The sequence below is a fragment of the Medicago sativa genome, chromosome 1, assembly GCF_051527215.1.
Source record: "Medicago sativa cultivar Bolivia chromosome 1, Bolivia_mono, whole genome shotgun sequence".
In the NCBI taxonomy this organism is placed as follows: Eukaryota; Viridiplantae; Streptophyta; class Magnoliopsida; order Fabales; family Fabaceae; genus Medicago; species Medicago sativa.
In genome coordinates, this window is record NC_140749.1 from 4468134 (window position 1) to 4489471 (window position 21338).

General features: G+C 33.5%; 1 protein-coding gene, 1 long non-coding RNA gene and 1 pseudogene across 2 annotated transcripts; 1 reads left to right on the top strand and 2 right to left on the bottom strand.

Moving 5' to 3' along the window:
• The first annotated feature begins 2799 nt into the window (after nucleotides 1-2799).
• Nucleotides 2800-7037, top strand: LOC146951895 (F-box only protein 8-like; annotated as a pseudogene).
• A 3359-nt stretch (nucleotides 7038-10396) lies between these two features.
• On the bottom strand, nucleotides 10397-13308 carry LOC146951896 (uncharacterized). Its single transcript, XM_085756243.1, has 3 exons — nucleotides 12953-13308; nucleotides 11718-12056; nucleotides 10397-11021 (listed from the first exon to the last, which is right to left on the bottom strand). The coding sequence occupies exons 1-3, from the start codon at nucleotides 13238-13240 to the stop codon at nucleotides 10518-10520; spliced, it is 1131 nt and encodes a 376-aa protein (XP_085612369.1). The 5' UTR covers nucleotides 13241-13308; the 3' UTR covers nucleotides 10397-10517.
• Nucleotides 13309-18382: 5074 nt separating this feature from the next.
• Nucleotides 18383-19588, bottom strand: LOC146951897 (uncharacterized). Its single transcript, XR_015007470.1, has 3 exons — nucleotides 19438-19588; nucleotides 18882-18955; nucleotides 18383-18794 (listed from the first exon to the last, which is right to left on the bottom strand). It is a non-coding gene; the product is annotated as an uncharacterized LOC146951897 (long non-coding RNA).
• Nucleotides 19589-21338: the final 1750 nt, after the last annotated feature.

Sequence of the window (21338 nt, forward strand, 5' to 3'; positions counted from 1 at the left end):
TTGTCACAAGCCAACGTGGACATAACTTAACGTTTTTGGACCCAAACTAACAGAAAGGACCAAAAGTGTTAACGGAGCAAAACTTTGAGGACCAATTTGGTACAAATTATAGTTACGGGACCAATTTGGTACAAACAATTAAGTTAAGGGACTCGGGGACTAATTAAGGCTTTTTTCTTCCAAAATACAAAACCAAAGAACACAACATAACACAAAAATACCAATCTTTTTTCAGAATTCCTCCACTCTTCTTCTCCAGATTTTTATTTTCTTCTGAATTCCTTCACTCTTCTTCTCTCAACGCAACACTGTTTTCAAAACAAAATCAAAAGACCAATTAAACCTAAACCAATTCATTTGTTATTGATGGCATTAAGAGGAATTATCCAATTAAACCGTGTGTTCATGCACCAACCACTGACACAGTTACAATGTTTTAAGGGCCATTTCTTCTCAACTCCACGACCCACTTGCCCAATTGCTCTAAAGTCATCACCTTTATCTTCATCTTTCTCTTCCATGGCTACCCATTTGAATTTTTCTCAATTGGCTTCTTCACTTTCTCTTTCAATTGGACAACATGACCTTCTGACGCGTTTGACCCATTTGATGAAGCTTGATGAATGCTGATAAATAATTGGCTTAATTGATTGTTTTTAAGTCTGAGCTTTCTAGAAAGCTGAATTTTTGGTGTTGAATTGGTTTATGATATTTGAGTATTTTGTTTTTGATAAGGCTGAGAGGTTGCTGGCTGAAGCTGCTAGTTATGGTTACGAGCTTGTTGTGTTTCCAGAAGCATTTATTGGTGGTTATCCATGTGGTTATGGTTTTGGTGTTTCCATTGGTAACCGTACTGCTAATTTGAGTTTTGAATTTTTCTGGGTTTTTGATTTTTAAAGTTTGAAGCTTCAAGAATGTTGATGAATACTTGGCTTAATTGGTCTTTTGGAATCATATGTTGTTGGAAAAAAAATCGGATCTGGAAATAATTTATGGTAGTGATGTGAGAAATCGATAGAAATCAATGGTGATGATGTTGTTGTTGTTGATGGTTGATGTTTCTGGATTTTTCTGGATAAACGATGAAAATAATGATGGTGTTGATGAGTGTGATGTTGAAGATGATGAAGACGAGTGAGGAAGAAGAGGAAGAAAGGGAGAATTAATTATTTTTGACTCATCGTAAGATAAAATAGACATGCGTGATCCAATGATCATCCTTTAAAAAAAATGATCAAACGGTTTAAATTAAAATCGTTAATATGATCTATGGTGGAGCATTCTTAAGGTTGGTCCACCATAGACATTTGAGGGTTATTTTGACTTACGGAGCAAACGTTGAGGGACCAAATTGTGGATTTTACGAGATATGGGACCAAAATGTAAACATGAACTTATTTAAGGGACCAAAATACCAATTAAGCCTTGTTTATTTAGTTTTTTGACAGGTTTGTGGTGACCGAGGTTTGAACCCCGGACCTTGCATATTTTATGCATTGTCCATACCAACTGAGCTAAACTCACGAGGACAGGATTATTGTTTATTTATTTTGTCATATATGGTTTCTTTGACCAAAATTATTTTTTAACCATCTGATTTCTAATAAAAATTGTATTATTAATTCGTAGTTTGAACATGAAGTAAGAAAAGTCTGATCAATAATTATTCTATCTAGAAATCAAACTCGATTCATCTGAATGATTCGTTATTTGATGAGATTTATTTGTTGCTCGAATTCGATCACTTGATTCACTAAATATTTTTAAAGTTAGATAATATTTACTTTGATCTTCTAAAAAAATTATTTCACCATGTGAGTTTAGCTCAATTTATATGGATATTGTATAATATATACATGACTACATGTGGTTCGAACTGTGAACATCCCAGTTATTCATCTTCAGAGGTGAATTTCTACTTACGAGACTACTTGACCAACACAAATATATTTACTTTCTTCCCATATTTTTTTGGAGGTTGATTATGTTTTCCTCGTAAATAGTCTAATTTTCATTTAAATAACCCTAAACAATATCTTTTTGCTTTTAATCCCCCCAAAAAATTTCATTACCACTTTTAATCCCTGTTTTAAGTCAACTTGTATGTAACGTTCTAAATTTTGATTTTTTTCATATGAATTTTTATGTTTACGGCACTTTAAAATTCATATTTAAATATTGTTTAGTTAAAATATTCTTTTCTTTTTTTGAAATTTTTTTATAATGTTTTAAACATCCTTGAAAAAACTTACAAAAAATTTCAAATTATACACATAAGTTTACTTAAAAACATGAACCAAAAGTGGTGTTTCAAAGTTTATGGGAAGCTAGAAGTTGAAGAAATTTTTAAGGGAAATAAAACAAAAAGTTAAATTATTTATCAGACATATTCAAACTTTTTTTTTATTAAAGCGGTGTTCACATACGATTAGTTTTTCTTTAAAGTGTTTTTCTTGTCATTATGTCGTCTTAGACATCGTTTTGGTGCGCTGTTCTTTTGCTTTTGTGACAATCTAAACAACATAGAAAGATGCAAATGGAGGGAATTTTAAAAAATTGTTAATCTCTTTAATCTATGATTTGTGTTTATATCTTTTTTAATTGGACAAAAGAACGACGCACCAATTATTCAGTAAAACTTAATTATTAAAATTGGTCTCATTAATTTCCGTTTGTGTTTATCTCTTTTATAATTGGACTATGGATAAAATAAAGGGAATTTAGACTCCTTTTGTTTACCAAAAAAACAAATAAAAACTTTCTCTACCTCTTGCTCGTAACCCTAATATCCAATAGGTGATGAATCTGTGTGCAGAGAGAATGAATTGGTCGAGTTTAACCTCAGATTTACAGACAGAGATACTACTCAGGGGCGGACCTGGACTTGCAATATCACTGTGGCAAAAAAAAAACTCTGTCGAATAATTAAATTAAATTAAATTTAATAAATTTTAGTAACCAACCTAAAACTAAAATCAATTTCAATTTCAGTACTGCTATCACTCTCATTATCTTGATTCAATTTCAATTTTCTAATTCAATTACTCTCACTACTACTATCAGTTTCAATATAGTAATTTCAAAACTGACCTGAAAGAGGAGAGGAGATGAAATGGGCAGAGAGAGGAGAGGAGAGAAGAGAGAAGGAAGGAGGGAGGGAGGGAGGGAGGGAGGGAGGGAGGGAGGGAGGGAGGGAGAGAGAGAGAGAGAGAGAGAGAGAGAGAGAGAGAGAGAGACGGTTCATAGTTGGTTGGTGGTGTTGATGTGAGAAATCAGAAGGAAAACAGGTGGTGCGGTTAGAAAAGAAGAAGGAAAGGAAACATGGGCCTGATAGAAATCAGAAAAGGAAAGTGATGGGCTGGGATGGGCAGGGTTCTAAAAGAAATTAAAAACAATTGGACCTGAGCTAGCGTGGCTATTGCCACACCCTGCCCTGCTCAGGTCCGCCCCTGATACTACTTCATCTACCAGTAAAATCATTGATGCGTTTTAAATCTGTTGAAAAATCTTGGAACATTCTTTTCAATACTCCCTATTTTGTGAATAGGTGGAAACTGTACAATTCTGAAAACCATAAAGGCCATAGTCTCATGATCATTCCCAGACCCATTGAATTCAGACCTCCCTATATCATTCTTCTCTCCTGTGATGGCGCCGGCGATGAGGAGGTGGAGCGCATCTGCTTCTACTCCCTCTTTCCTGCTAATAATAAAACCATACGCAACATTGAATCATATGGCAATTGCAATTAATGGTGTTTTCTTTTTAAAAGCTTTTTATTGGAATTCAACAAATCTTGGTCACTTGATTCTATGGAACCCAACAGTTAAACAAGTTCACCATATCCCTCATGCACCCTCATTCTCTGACTCTAAATATGATGATTCCTTGTATGGTTTCTGTGCCTTTAGAAATAATTTCAAAGTTGTTAGACTTCAACATGAGGTTGTAGTTGGGAAGCCGATGCTTTATGCTTCGGGAGTAGAAGTTTACGATCTAAGCACTCAGTCATGGACCCCTGTCCATCACCCTCCTTGTAACGCCCTGAATTTTGATCCAAGACATTACGCCTAATTAATTTTCTTTTTCTGAAAAACACTGCTATTTGTTTTATTTCATCAATAATAAATTCTTAGCTAAACCTATACAAAATTCTTAAAATAAATATCCTTCAAAAATATCTTCTAAAGTTACAATTCAATCAAAAACCCAATTTTTATCCCCGCGTACGCTTTCATCACACATTAAACTCTGTATATCATCATTAATACCTACAACATTATATTAATGTAAGGGTCAATTTCCTTATCCAAATTGGTTCATACTCAAAGCACCAGAAACAATGTCATAAAATAGATAATATCAAAACTTATCAATAAAAAAGAATTTAGAAAAATACATTCGAGTCATATGCTTCAAAGTAAGGTTCCCAGACATCTTATTTGCAATAAAATAGTTTAAGTCAATAATCAATCACATGTATACAACAGACTCATGAATGCAATGCAATGATGTGTAAAATGCATGCTCTTAAATACTACATGATCCGGATATAATTCCCGCCACTAAGGCATCCACACAGAATATAATTGCAATTCCCGCCACACAGGCATCCACACAGAATATAATTGCAATTCCCGCCACACAGGCACCACACAGATGCATATGCCATGCATGATTATGAAAGTGCAGACTAAAACCCGCCACTAAGGCACCACACAAAATATAATTATAACCCGCCACTAAGGCACCACACAGATATATAATATTAATCCGCCACCAAGGCAATTACAGTCAAATATTAATGCATTATCAAACACACAACCAACAGCCTTTCACAAACTCACATTTTCATCTTTCTCTTTTCTTTAATTCATCAAAAATCTAACATTTCTTTTCCAACATCACAAAAACATATAAAGCATAATAATATAAAATATATCAATTCACACCACATTATCATACATAACTTTCCTATAAAACATAATTAAGAATAATCACTCATAATTAATAATAATGACTTTTAAAAGGATTAATTTTACCATGAAAATGTGTTTTAATTATTTTTCTTTTTAAAAGACAAGAATTGCTACCACTATTTAATAACACAGCCCTAGCACTTAGTATGGACGTATGGGGAAAAAGCCCTTACCTCAAGAGCTTTCCTTCCTATCACACTCTAAGGCCACGAAAATTAAAATCTCACGGGAGGCTAGGTCAAAAGCTTCAACATGAATAATTTAGGATTAGTATTAGAGAAATAGAGCAAAGAAAAGAATGGGATTGGAATAGCATTCGGTCAGGTACTTACGCAAATGTGACGAAAAGAGATACTATAGATATTGCTTGATGCATCCTAAGAATTATTTGAGATGAATAAGTGACTAGAACGGAGCCGTGGTTACCAAAAATCTCAGTATGGAAAGAAGGGTTAAACTAATAATTGTGTAAGATAGGGAAGAGGATGATAATTGTGTAACTTGAAAATAAGTACTTTTAGGGAACTTTGTGATGTGGTGAAACCCTATGTAATGAAACCGAAGATAGAAAGGATGATCATATATTAGGAGAACTGAATTTGAATATAAAAAGTAACAATGGAATGTTAGGTTTTGGAAAATGAAGGTTTGTCTACGTGAAGGATAAAATGCTAAGAATCAAAGAAGAGTGGCTCGTGTATTCGATTTGTGAGAAGCCAACTGATTGTGAGAGACTGGAAGTTGGAATATGTAGCTAACGTGTGCTTATTTTTAGGAACCAAAATAACACATACTGAATGGGAGAATTGGAATTGAATTGATCTCTAGTAACTACTATTACTATACCACAATAAAAGAACATGGGTTTGTTATTTATTTTTATTTTTCTCTCACAGGAAGGCCACTAACCCAATAATTAGGAGGTAGTTGCACTTTCTTTGGCTTGGCAATTAGGCCACAAAAAGAACGTGTATGACCATATCAAACTAGAAAACCAAATAATAAAATAATTAATATAAACAAATTATTAACTCTAAAATAGATTACAAAACAAATAAAAAAATACAACATTAAATGATTTGAATAAAAATAAATTATGTAAGGAATGATTATCCTATTTTTGTCACACCAAATTGATTAATAAAAATAAACTATAAGAAAGAATATCTAATTAATAACCCAAAGTAAGAAATACCAAGGTTTTGTGAAATTTCTCGGCATAAAATAAATTATTGAACAACTAAGTGTCAAGTAAAAAAAATAAAATCATTTAAAAATACATATATAAAATATTGGGGTGTTACACTCCTCCTTCTAACCGGATCACAGTTCATTATAATCCTGCTTATACACCAATTGTTAACTACGTTTATTATTGGATTACAACCGTTAATTTTTTTACTATTTCAAACATTCTTTGTTTTGACTTTCGCAACAATCAGTTTCACGAACTCAAAGCTCCGCGTATTGCTGTTGAACATTCTATTGAAAACATCGCCGAGATCAAGGGTTCACTTGCTTATGTTTTGGAGTATCATCTTCCTAGTCCTGTCCGGTTAGAAATTTGGATTATGGATCAAAGTGGGTGGGTGAAAAAGTACAACATTGGATCGGTTGAGTGGACGTGTTGTAGACGTGGTTTTTGGAAGGATGGCGATCGAGTTTTTGGAGGAAAGGTTGGACAACTGCTGACTTCGTATGAAGATCAAGGAAACCTGCATAGCGAATCTCAAACTTATCTATTAAAGTATGATAAATGTTTATGGGGTCATGAGTATTTGCAGAGCATAACTCCCTTGTCAACCTAGCTAGCTAGCCTATGACATTAAATATAAGTGAAGATTCTTTTTTTTCTTCTTCAGATTCATTGAATAATTGAAGTATATGCCCTATCATACTTATGCTTATGCATATGAATTGATAGTGTTAGCTATAGGTGTTTGTTGGTCTGTCTTATTAAGAAAGAACCTTCATTATTATTTGTTGCCTTTTGATTTCTAAAGAACTGCTCTGGTTTTATAACAAAGGGATCAATGAAACTGTAATTTTCATCAACAATTTTTTATCCATTTTGTTGTAATATTGTCATAATTATCATTACATATGCAAGAATAATTCATCCACTATTCTGGTTTTACACCTTTGTTATCATTACATATGCAAGAATAATTCATCAACAATTTTTTATCCATTTTGTTGCCTGTCACAATATCCACTATAATCAATCACAACACACGACCTGTAATTTGTGCTGAAACTGTCATTCTAAATACATTTTCTTGATAATTTGCGGTCGCACATTCTTTGGTGTATTTTTTCTTTCTCCTATGTCTTGGCAGCAGAGCGATACATTTAGTATTATTGCATCAAATCAAATGTTTACTACATGCTAGATGAATACATTGGTACCACAGTTCGATTTGGCAGGGCTTATGGGTTAACAGAACAGGTCCCTCAAGGATCACTTTACGTCTTCACCTCTACTATTCCTCATGGTGAAGATGAATACATTGTTTTCTCCTAGAGAGTATTTGTTAAAAAATGGCTAGTATAAGGCCCCCTTCGCGTGGTTTTGAGGACCGTCCGTGCTGGGCCATGACTACTGACTAGTGATGGAAACTTCTCTATTAAATCAGCATATCAATACCTCACTCGGGATTTGACCTCATATGCCGAATCTCTTTACACCTTGGCATGGAATTGGCCAGGTCATCAAAAGATACAAACTTATCATTGGAAACTTTGTCATGTCGCCTCCACACAAATGTTGAGCGCAAAATATGTCACATGACTAATGATGCTACTTGTATTTGGTGTGGTGACCAAGAGGAAACATTTATGCATTTGCTTTCGAGATTGTGAACCACATTCGAGAAATTTGGGATCCCCCTATTAAAGAGGAGGATTGGTTACACTGGAACCTCTCCTTAAATGATATTGGTGCTGCCGCTGCTAACTGGAATGTTATCTCTACTGTTATGGTTTGGAACTTAAAGAAGGATATAAACAATCTTATTTTTTAGGGAGACCAAACTATTATTGATAGTAGCCTTCTTGCCTCCTCCAATAATATGTATGATTGACTTACTTAGCAAGACACATCCTGCAGTATCCCAAGCTTCATATTGCTTGGCACTCTCCCCCTGCTTATCACTGCAGCTTAAATGTCGACAGTTCCCATAATACAATTCCCATAATACAATTACTTGTTCATCATATTGGGGTGGCTTAATCCGAGATTCGTTTGGCAACTTCGTCAAAGGATGAAATTGACAAATATCATCTAAAATTCACGAACGTAATAACGAAGTTTCAAGTTTGGACCCAAATGAAGGTGTCCAATCTAACCATATGAGCATTATCAGTTGAATTAAGCATTACAGACGATATACAATTAGAGTAGTGTTCTTACTAGATCATATTAGAGTAGTGTTTTTTCTGCTATTATGTTTTAATTATAAAAAAATATACAATTTTTTTGGTCAAGAAAAATATAGAATCTAATTTAAATTATTTTTAATACATATAGACAATCAATTGTTTCACTACCAAAAAAAAAAAGACAATCAATTGTTTATTTATTTTTGTGCAATTGTTTATTTTTAAAATTTTCTCATAAAAAATATATTTTTATTTATTTTTGTGAAATCAATTTTTAATTTTAATGTTCACTTTAGACCAAAAAATATGTTGGGTCGGTCTCCTCCTACACATACAACGTCTAGAAACAACCTTTAAAAAAAAAAAACGTCTAGAAACAAGTTAACTGTACACCTTGGATCATGCCCCTGCCTTGATAATAACATACACAAAATCAACAACAAAATCTTGATTATATGAACCCTTTTATAACTTCAATGATAAATTCATACTTCTGGCTGCACACTAGTTGGCCCAATTACTGGTTAACAAGGTGTGAAAATCAGAGAAGGTCATAAACCAGATTGTCCAAAATGCACCTATAAACTTTTTTGTTTTTTGACAAACCTATAAACTTTTTTTTAAATAGCAATATAATTGGATTATAGCTAGATTACATAGCACAAACTAACACCATGTCTCAATGATGTCATGAAATTATTTTAACACATTTGATATAAGGGTGTGATTTTCTATTATACAAGATCTCATGTGACCCTTATCCTGTGAAATATAATTGCTACTCAATGGAACTTTACTTTGTGGGCTGAAGAGAAATGCTTTGATGCTGCAACTATGGAGGCTTCAGGTCCACTAGTTGAAGTATCTTTGGTACTTGTCTTAGTAGTCTTCATATCACCACAAAGTAACAATGTAAAGAATCTTTGTATTGATGAAAACCAGCTACTTTTGTTGTCCTTTTCACCCATTTTACTCCTTATTGTGATGGTGGTCACTGCTCAGTTTAGAATTTTTGTGCTCAATTTTATCAATTACTAACGACTCTGCTTATTGATGCATTTGAAACTCATTTCTTAACTATTACACTTTATATAAACATAGTTTCTTGTTGGATAATTAAATTGGACAACAAGTTTGTTAATTCAAAATATTCACTTTATGCTTTTGACCAATTTTATACTTCTTGTCCACGGAACTTCAATTACTAGCAGTTTCGTCCATCACTTTCCAGGAATCTACCTTTCATGAATATACATGCTTTGATAGGCTCTATGTTTATAAGTCCATTTTGAAGGCTCGAATATAAATCAAATTATTAATCTCGTTCAAATAATAATAATGATAACAATTTTTTTTTAAATAATAATAATGATAATGATAGTGATATGATTTTTCTCTCGTACAAAAGGATAAATCCAAACAAGAGCGGTTTTTAAGAAACACGGGAGTGGAAAAAGTAGCCCTCGTTTCTAAAAGTATTTTGAACTATACCTTTCGTATTCATTTGAAATAACTTGATGTAATGTTATGCATATGGAAGAAAAATGCTTATGCATATAGCTTTAAAATCTATATGGAAGAAAAATGCTTATGCATATAGCTTTAAAATGAGGGGTAACCTTGACGCAACTGGTAAAGTTGTTGTCATGTGACTGAAAAATCACGGGTTCAAGTCCTGGAAACAGTCTCTTGTGTAAAAACAAGTAAGATTGCGTACAATACACCAAATGATAGGACCCCTTACCGGACACTGCGTATGCGGGAGCTTTAGTACACCGGGTTGCCCTTTTATAAGCTTTAAAATCTTGTTGTGTTCTCCATACTTCCTTTTATTGTGTTAAAATGCTTATCACTTGATTGACAATTGGTTAGAATTCTCACTCAGACTCCTTAAATACAATGGCAATCAATCATAACATGCTTTGCTAAAATATTGATAATCTTTGCCCTGTTAGTGAAGTTTAACATTCTTTTCGATTCGACAACAAAGTCCTAAAATGCCTTGTATAAAAAAAACGTGTTAAACATCGAACCGATGGCCTAGAGAAATATTTTTCGTATTCAGCTATAATTTGTTTCTATACCATATGTACAAAATTTGTCTTGCGGTTGACAAAAAAGATCGAAAAAGGTAAGGAAAATCCAATCTCTTTCCTACTACACAATTTGCTCTACAGCCTCATGTTCCTTCTTGATATCAGAGGGAGGCAAAAAACAATCCATTGACAAGCCACAAATGTTAAAATCAATTTCTTCAATCCTCCATGTCTCCTCAATTCTTCGCCTATGGTTATGTGCTACGCCATATCTATATAGCATGGCCACTGTTTTTCCACCATGTGCTATTTTAATACCATCTACATATCTATAATCCTCAATCACAGATTCAAAGCTTGTTTCCCAAAATATAGAATCATTTCCCTTAGTTGGCTTCATTCGGACTAACTTGGTATCCTCGAATTTGACAAGTAACCCTGTGCGTTGGCTAAAGTATCCCCACACCGTGTGTCTAATAATTTCTGTGTGTGGTGTGTTTTGTGTTTGGAGGATGTCGTGTGCAGTTTCTATCTTGAGTAGAAAACAATCTTCTTTGTTAATGGTTTTCTCTCCTACACATACAGCATCTAGAAACAAGTTGGTTGTACACCTTGGATCCAGCCCCTGATAATAACATGCACAAAATCAACAACAAATCTTGGTTATACAATACCCTTTTTAACTTCAATGATAAATCCAAACTTTTGGTTACACACTAGTTGACTTAATTACCGATTAACACAAAATGCGAAATTCAGAGGTGGTAAATCAAATTATCCAAAATGCACATTCTCACATTTAGCTTGAGTTAAATTTCAATTTTTATTTTGATATAAGATCAAAACCAATTGAATTCTAACATCATGTTTTTAAATACTAAATGGAGACAGAAAAAATTAATAGAACAACTAAATGTATGTTACTTTAACTCGTTTGATATAAGGGTAGCATTTTCTGTTGTAGCAGAACACTCAATGCATTGGATTAGTTTTACCAAAAACAAAAGGATAGGATTACATTCATAGATTTCATTAAAATACTTTCTTTACTATTCATCCCTACCTTTTTACATGTAAAGTAACTAATGTAGTTAGTACTGTTTACTAAGTCACAAATTTTCAACTTGGTAAATGCCAAAACTTTCGCATTTTTCAAATTAATTCTAACAGTGTCATTGCTAATTATGGAACTAATAACCTCTTATAAGCTAACAGTATCATTACTAATTACTCCAATTGGAATAAATTAAAACTGGTATAGGCATTTGGTTGTGCAAAGATTAAACAATAGCAAATATGTAATGTCGTTGTCTATTAGTACCTGAAAGAAGCGACGAAGAGGTCTTGGAGGACCTTTATTAGCATGACAAGGTTTAGAAGAAGATTGTGTCCATGCCATCTTCCCATCACTCCCTGCACTAACCTTGAAACCAGAGACAACCAATTCAAAGTGCCACAAATCTGGATTCTTTTGCCACAAAACAAAACCTCCCACTTCGGCTCTCCCAATTGGTTGAATGCTATCATCTCCTTCGCGCATCTCTGATCCAAACATCCTCACTTGCCCCACTGCATACATACTCTTCAATGAATCCAATGCTCCCACTCCTCCTGTTGCAGCTATGTATTGCTGCACTATATACTTTGCACTAGATGCTTCCTGCACATTATTTCATTCAAATAATTTTCACTTTTATTCAATTGTAACAACCACACAAAAAATGATGTCAATTAGCTGTAATACTATTACTTTATGAAACAACTCATTAATCAGTTTAAAATTCTAATAATCAATTATGATATGAACATGGAATTACCAAATAACATCAAAGGTTCAGGGTTGTTAGTAAGCATAGCAAGATTGCAACATTAAACTATTCAAGTTTTAACCCTGCCAAATTGAACTCAAATTCCCTACCTTCCTATAGCTGATCTGGTCTAATATCAACAATTGGAATCAATGGCTAATAGTATTAATCTCTCAACTAATTACTCAGTCATTGAATTAAATCCAATGTTTGTTATTAGACCAGACCGGCTATAGAGGATTCAAGCTCCAACGGAATCTGATTTAAAAAGAACTCAAACACGACTAGTCATTTAACGTGCATGCAATGGTTCCGATGTGCCTATGACATGGTTTTGGTTGCACTCACACCACAAACCTTTACATTGTAACAATATAGTCGCAAATTAATCGATGTGGCTGCAATTGCCGTTTGCAGAGACCACTAACTGATTGTTTAGATGTGCGGTGGTAATATAAGCAGAATTACGGTGAGCTACCGCAATTTTGACAAAAGCTACACTTTAAAGTTTCAACAAATTCATGTTGCTAACTCGGTTTTCCCCAACTCATTCTTCATCCAAACATACACTAAATTTGTTATATTACATCGCAATTGCATGCCGAACCACAATTGCATGATTTGATTGGATGCACATATGCATGCAAATAAAATCATTGAATCAAAACCACAAAAAAAAAATCTTATTTCTAAATAAATTCATCTATCAAATAAACAATAACTGAATCAATTAAGAAAAAACGCTTACGATGTTAGAATCTTGAAGAGGACGAGTCAAAGTATGATCACATTGAACCTGAAGAGGAATCAAGGGAGAACCAACAAGTTTAAGCAAAGCAATGAATTCGTTATTAGAAGTAGCAGAAAGATGCGAACATTTATCGTTAGAAATTTGTGCTTTCATCAAAGCATGAAGATTCTGCCATCGATTAGAACCACTGCTTCCAATTCCAGTCCACATATCTTCTGGAATTGGAACTTCTAAAACCGTTTCTAATCCATCAACTTTATCGAAATTTGGACACAGTTTCCTCATTGAATTTGAGGAACAAATTTTCCAATTATCTTCTCTAATTTTTATCCTAAGTTTTTGAATGAAATGAAATTTGATGCATGAATGAGAAATGATTATGATTTTTTTGGTTTTGGTGAATTTTTGAAGGCGTTATTTGCGGGAAGGTTAAATTGGGTGTGACGTGTTTGTGGTAACGGAATTAACGGCATATCGTTTTCCTCTTAACTGAAATCTAGCGAGCGTCCATGCACCCAAACAACACATATAACTCGTAACCTTTCTCTATCTTTCGAAAGTGATTATGACTCATGATGAGTTTTTCTTTGGCGCGTTGTCTTTGGAAACGAGAGTTATGGATTTTTTTTTTTAGGAAGAGTTATGGATTTATGGAAGCAAAATCTAAATAATTGCTCATTACGAATCTAGGATGTAACAGGAGTCAATTATCATTCGCTACTTGTATGTTACAAGTGATTTAAGAGTTATTTTATAGGGAAATGCTAACCGGTGCCTCTGGGACACTGATTAATGATATGAAAAAGGAAATTGTATAATTAATTTATAATAAAGTCAAAACAGTTTTCTTTTATAGTAATAATTCTCTTTTATGGTATGCTTAATCAGTGTCTCGGAGGCACCGGTTAGCAGGATCCTTATGGCAAAAATCATTTGTTAAAGTGTTCAAACACTTGTTTGATGTCAACAAACATTTATTACATCTTTTAACCCGACAATTGTTGTTTTTTCATGATTTTTTTCAACTTAATGTGACATACAAAACATGGGTTAGGAACCGTTAACTGGACAGGTTAGGGTTACATATCTTTTTTATCCCTATAAATATACCAACTTTTTGTTTTAATCCCTCTAAAATTTTCCTTCAACTTTTAGTCCATATAAAATTTTCAATCACTACTTTTGGTCCCTACTTTTAAGTTAATTTTTGTATTTTTTAATGAAATTGTGCATAAATGTGTAGAATATTGTAAAAAAAATTAGAATTTTTTAACAAAAGACAAATTAAATATGAATTTTTAACCGTAAATAATATAAAAGTTCATATTAAATTCATGTTTTGTTAAAAAATTCTATTTTTTTTGAGAGATCCTCATAATATTATGAATTTTTTTGCAAAATTTTATTCAAAAATAAGAATTCTACATATGAGTTTACTTTAAAGGAGGGACCAAAAGTGAAGATGGAAAATTTTGTAGGGACCAAAAGTTGAAGAAATTTTTTAGAGGGACTAAAACGAAAAGTTGACATATTTATAAGGACCAAAAACATATTTAACCCAATAGGTTATAACTCTCGTTCTAGTCTGCCTAGTTTTCTTTTCTTTTAACTGTGTTGCATTAAATGATTTTATTATTTTATAATTTAGTTTTTTTTCTATGATTTGTTATTTAATTAAAGTTATGGTTTTAACAAGCGGTTGATAATTCTATTGAGTCAAAACCAAATATTGTTGAGTTTTTTGTTAATTCAAACTATGTATTGTTGAAACTTCCGTCAAATTGAAATAAAAAATTGTTGAAACTTTTGTTGATTTAAAACCAAGTGTTGATTCTAAAGATAACATTGTTGCTCTTAAGGTTTCAAAACTTCATAATAATGAAATAAGGGTAGTGTTAGCTTGTGCCCTTAGGGCACATGTTAAGAAACCTAAAAGAAGAAACTTCCTATACAATTTTGTGCATTTAAATGATTAAAAAGTTAAATATTAAATGCAATGCACACATTCCAATAAGTTTTTTATATATTTGAATCATTAACTTGTGCCTTGAGGGCACAAGTTAATATTTTCCATGAAATAATTACATCAGGTTACTTTTTAACATAAGATAAATGAAAAGTTAGAGGTGAAATGATTAATTGGGTTCTTCAACAAACAACAAAGGCCGTTAATTACAAGGAAATGAAAAGAAGATCGTCGGCGCATTACTTTTGTAAAGTCGCAGATTTTTCAATAATATGCCCTCATGTTTCCTTTAAAAGTTTAAGTTTATGTTAATGCGTATTACATGCATTGAAAATTATTCAAGAACAATTTTTGAATTTAAAATACTTAAAATTATCCATTTAACAAGATCTAGTGCATGTAACAAGAGACGATGCATAGATTATTACAAAAACTAATATGCAACTTTAATTAAAAAAAATAGTAAACTAGTTTTTTTTTTCAAATAATTTAGTGGCTAGAATTCACATTTTTCAAGGTGAATAAGTGGAGTGTCCGGGAGTTAAAAACTGAACTTTTTTTTTTATGTATCAAGAGAAGATACAAATACAACTTATTTAAATTTAAATTAAATAAATCATATTTATCCCTTGTTGGAACAATAGTCAAAATTAGTTAAAAAATATTTTCTGTCACCGAAGAGATTAATAGGCTGAGTCGCGGACTAGGTCGCTCTCTTTAAGACTTTCGTGGCACTGCCCAAAATTGTGCAAGCAGACTATCAACCACGACGTCCACAGGATAAAACAGCCCAGCTATAACTGTATCAGAGTCCTATTGCACTATAAATGGTGCTAAGACCACTCTAATATACCTTCAAATATGGTGCTAAGACCACTCTAATATGGTATTGATATCACTCTATTATGGTACGAAAACCATTCTTATATGGTACTAAGACCACTCTAATATGGAGTTTCCACCACTCTAACCTCTAACGTCTCCAAGGGCATAAAACATGGATTATATAATTAAGATCATTCTTATTTTTCGAAGGGACGCTTTATCTCGAAAGGGACTTTGATCTTAAGAATACTCTTATTTCCGAAGGGACAAAATTTACCGAAGGGACTATGTTCTTAAGATCATTCTTAATTCCGAAGGGACATTATAATCCGAAGGGACTATGGCCTTAAGAACACTCTTTAAATCCAAAGGGATAGAAAAAGAGGGAGAAGAAAAGAATAGCTCGTCAACACAAGCTAAAGAAGGGAGAAGAGAGAAAAGTTCTTTGACAACTCAAGAGAACTTTTGGTGTGATTACAAGTGAGGAATGAGAGCTCTATTTATAGGTGAGGAGTCAAAGATAAGTTACAAATTCAATGGTAAGATTAGTTGACCGCTACAAAATCAATGACATGATCTCTCCTCATAAATGAGCACTCAATGAAATTGTTGACAAGGGAATTTTTTAATTCGCAAATTAATACTCATAGTGTTCCAACATCCCTACTTTCGTACATAAATTATTTTGACTTCTGCCAAAAATAATAAACAAACTACTCAACATTTGCGCGGTATGTTGGTTTGCACTTTTCGGGAGGCACTTCAGTGCCATAGTTATTTGGTGACATTGTGCCATAGTCCCTATCATATTTTGACACGTGTCAAGGCTTATTAAAATAAAATAAAAAAAGAAAATGCAATTTAAATGAATTAAAAAACAAAACGCACATGCAGAAGGGAAAACACAAACACGATTGCCGCTCTTTCTCCTTGCCATTTCAAAGCAGCAGCGGTGACAAACACGATTGCCGCTCTTTCTCCTTGCCATTTCCGCCTCCGATGACAACCTCTGCTGCGCCGTCGCTTGATAGTCTGGCATCGTAAGGTTCGTTTCTTTCTTCCTTATCTTTTTTTTCCTTCATCTTTTGAATAGTTATGGTCATGAGAACAAACAAAAACCAAAATCAAAATTAAAATAGGAATAACTACACTTGATTAGGGAAAGAAAACAAAGCTTTTGAACCAATTTCAATTATGTAGGATTAGATTTTAAGAAATTTAGGGTTTTATTTTAGGATTGAAGTAAACCCATTGCAAGGGGTAAATATGCTCTGTTATTTAGGAGCAATACATATGCTCTGTTTAATAGCTAAACATTAGATGAATTAGGTTTGTGTAGCTTTTGTTGCGTGTTATCGAGTATGCAGGTTGGAGCTTCACTTTTGGAGCTGTTGTGTTTTTTATTTCTGTTTGTCTGTCATATCAGTGGTGGTGGTTTAAATTTGGTCTGATGTCTGAGTAGGTACCTTCATTTGGATGTATTGTTAACCTGTTTAGTGACACTCCTTGTTCTTACCTCTTTTATTTACCTGTCAGGTACCTTCATTTGGGTATTTGACATGGCTTCTTCAAATGATGATTGGAAGCCAAAACTTGGAATGAAATTTGACACTAGAGAAGAGGCTGAACAATTTTACCTTGCTTATGTTGCATAATCATTTTAGGTTAGAGAATTAACAACTAATATGGTCGATGGAGTATCTTGTTCCGCGCCCCCAACTTATGAGCCCCCGCTAGCACGTGAGGATATGTTTGTTAGTTACACAACTACGTTGATGGTAATTTCATATTTTTTTTCATAACTATTCTTATACTAATTATTTTTCATCACACAATCATGATTTAATTATTTTTTGTTATTAATGTAGGCACCTTTTGATGATACAAATATTGGAGCATTACTTTGACCGATCTCAATCGAAAGAAACGGGGCTGGTTATTTTTTGAATATTATTATGTACAGTTAGTTTGCATCTACAGGGTTGTATTTTGGTTGGAATATACTGTAAAATGCAGTTATAAAAGTGGACTGATGTAGCAAAATAGTGCAAACTAGTTAGTAATTTTGCACTAACAATGCACGCTGAGCTCTTGTGGTGTCTGCAGGGTCGTGTTTTTGCAATGTTTCAACAGTGTTTTTGTTAACAGAGCTGTTTTTTCTGCTGTCATATCAGTGCAGCAGCTGCTGCATTTTTTGGAGGCAGTTCAGGCTTGGGTTTTTTGGCAGTTTTTTCACTTGCTTGCTTGCCTGAGGTTAGGGTCTGTGTTGGGGCCAATAGCGGCTTAGCTATGAGACTGAATTTCGGAGCCTATTTCGGATTTCATAGTCATAGCTTACGCCATTTTGGAGTGGCTTGGTGCAGCTGGTTTTTTAGTGGTATTCCTTACCTTTCCGGTTGGGATTTTAGTGGTCTGTGTCGGGTGATGTTACGCCTATATGCGGCATCTTTGTACTCTTTTATTTACATGATTAAATGACTTTCATTCAATTTCAAAACATTGTAAGGAAGTTGTTATATCAGTGTACCATTATTCTACAATTGATTCAAAATAGCACCAATACCATTGTTTTCAATCAAGAGTAACCATTGTTATGAAGAAATCATGAGAAAGCATAATACTAACCAAAAAATAAATTGAAGAAATCATGATTTCATTGATGGATAAAACTTAATTTCATATACACATTGAGGTCCAAATTACATAACAGATTACATGACAGAGACTTAATCTAATATACATGTAATCAAAATCTGACTTAATTGAATACACATAACAAGATCTAAGCCTTCTTTAGAGACTTTCCTTCCCAATAGCAGCTGTTTTCTTGTTCAAAATCCTTCAAACTGATCCAACCCTCCTGCGACCCTTCTTTAGAGACTAACGTTGCGGCGGAGGGCGGTGGTTACAGGTCATGCGGCGGCTGGCGAAGAAAACCAGTGGTGGTTACAGGCTCGGGGCGGGGCTTTCTAGAGAGTTCGAGTATGAATCCGACCATATAAGGATCTTCCTCCATGCTGCTTTCTACAATGTTCCTCTTAACAGCTTCTGAAAACACAAGGCATGCATGCATATTGTAAGAAAAATACACACAGTTGGTTGATAAAATAAAAAAGAGGGGATCATTTAGGTTACCCATTTTGGCTAGGGGGAGAGACTCAGCTGCTGGAACCGTTCTTTGTTCTTAAAATTCCGATAGAGCACAACAACTAACATGAAAGAAGGAAGAAAAAATCTTAAAAAGCAGCAAACGAATTTGAATAATTCCAGCAATCAATCACAGAAAAATTTAATTGGAAGTGCTTCAATAACAATAGGTCCCAATCTTAAAAGCCCCAATTGAAAAGGTTGTGAACCCTAACCCGAAAAAAGAAAAAAGGATTTGAATAATTCCAGCAATCAATCAAAGACAAATTTAATTTGAATTGATTCGATAACAATCAATGGCAAAAATTTAGAATAATTCAAGCAATCAATCAAAGACAAATTTAATTTGAATTGATTTCATAACAATCAGTCGCAATCTGAAAATCCCAAATTGAAAAGTTTTAAACCCTAACTCCGAAAAAGTCCAAAAAATTTGAATAATTCCAGCAATCAATCACAGAAACGGAATCAAAGACAAGAGACATAGATTATGAACAAGAATTAATTGAAAAAAAAAGGAAAGAAGAAGAATGAAAATTCATACCTTGAGAGCAAAACAAGAGAAAGAGAGATGTGGAGCGCGCGTAGATGAGATACGGAAAAGACGAGCAAGAGAGAATGGAACCTGGAAAAAGGAAAATAAAGAAAGAATCAACACCATCGCATGGTGAAGAAAGTGGCAAGAAGAAAGAAGCAAAACGATGCGTTTTGTTTTTTAATTCATTTAAACTTGCATTTTCTTTTTTTTTATTTTATTTTAATAAGCCTTGGCACGTGTCAAAATATGATAGGGACTATGGCACAATGTCACCAAATGACTATGGCACTGAAGTGCCTCCCGCACTTTACTTAGACCATGTCCAATGGCAAAAAATATTCAATAACCTTCAACACCCACTTTTTCAATTCCCAACACTCCACATCATTTTCTCTCTGTTAATTCAACACCCATTCAATTTTTACCACTCCAATAGTTTTCATTCAACACCCTACCCCACCACTTTTTATTTCTTATTCTTATTTAATTTTTGTTTTTATAATTGCATAAAATTATAATTATCGATTATAATTAAATTAAAATAATACAAATAATTTTTTTAAAAAAACAATATTTTTTTAAATAATTTATTTTTATTTTCTTAACTTAAAATGCAATACAACAAACTAAGCACGCGACACACGATTAGCTTAAAATGCAAGACAACAAACAAGCACACAACACACACGTAATTTATTTAGTACGATACAAATGATCTTCAAACTCAAAACATTCCAAACTTTGTCCATATGTGCTTCACTAGATCTGCCTGCAATGCGTGGTGAACATTTGGATCACGCAACTCGGATCTAGCACGCACATGATTTGCAAAAGTGGGTAACACCTCGGTCGAGTATGGTTGCGGTCAAGAAGGGGGTGTTTGAGATGAATATCCCATCATAGATCTAGAATATGGATGAAAGTTGTTTGGAACAGAGGATGGGTGATTGAAATTTGAGGCATAACCAAAATTAGGCATGTTTTGAGGATTTTGGTTGGGAAATTGATTTGGGTTTTGAGGATGTTGGTTGGGAAATTGATTTGGGTGTTGATAATTGTTGGGATTTTGGTAGCTAAATGGGTAATTAGAAGAATTTTGGGTGTTGAATTGATTGTTGTTGGGATCCATTTCACTAATCAAAGACTAAAATTTCAAAAGAAAGACTAATAATAAGATTAAGAGAGTGAAAAACTTGATTTTTTTTCTGTGTCCAAATCAAATGATCCAAGTCTCTATTTATAGAGAAAAAAAAAATTACGAATTTTGGTAAAAAAATAAAAAAATAAAAAAATTATTTGCAATGAAATAATTGAGTCCAAATTATTAAGAAGATAAAAATCCAGGCAGCCAACCATGTTGCACCACGTGTCACTGTTTTTATCCAAACAATCTTCTCTCTCCGCGTTCATTAGCTACTCACGCGCCCTGTCGGGCCGTGTAGTACACGCGCTCGCCTGGTGCAATAAAACGCTGCCACGTGGCCTGGCCGGTGCAGATTAAACAAGGTTGAATGCTTTCATCACTTCCCTCCTCCATCTCATCTTCAATACCCTCTTCTCCAATCATTCAACAAGTCTAAACACCCATTCAATACCCCCATTGGACTTGGTCTTAGAGCGCTAAACACATTGACCCACCTTTGCAAATCTACGATTGTTGTAACTTATTTATAAGGTTAAATTACATTTTTGGTACTCTAACTATTTAATTGGTATCGGATTGGTCCTCCAACTAAAAATTGATTTATTTTGGTCCTCTAAGTTTCTCACCGTTACTACATTTAGTCTTTTCTGTTAGTTTTATTCAAATAAACGTTAGGGTTTGTGTTATGTGGGTCCTCTAACTTTATTTATTAGTATCATTTTGGTCCTATGCCTTGTTAAGGTATTATGATTAAATAGTGACT

Excerpts from the sequence above, each read along its gene's own strand:
- LOC146951896 (XM_085756243.1), bottom strand. The coding sequence starts at position 13,240 with ATGAGGAAACTGTGTCCAAATTTCGATAAAGTTGATGGATTAGAAACG. Across the intron at positions 12,057-12,952 it reads CTCTTCAAGATTCTAACATC|GAAGCATCTAGTGCAAAGTA; the intron begins GTAAGCGTTTTT and ends AATAATGTGCAG. Across the intron at positions 11,022-11,717 it reads CTCTTCGTCGCTTCTTTCAG|GGGCTGGATCCAAGGTGTAC; the intron begins GTACTAATAGAC and ends TGTTATTATCAG.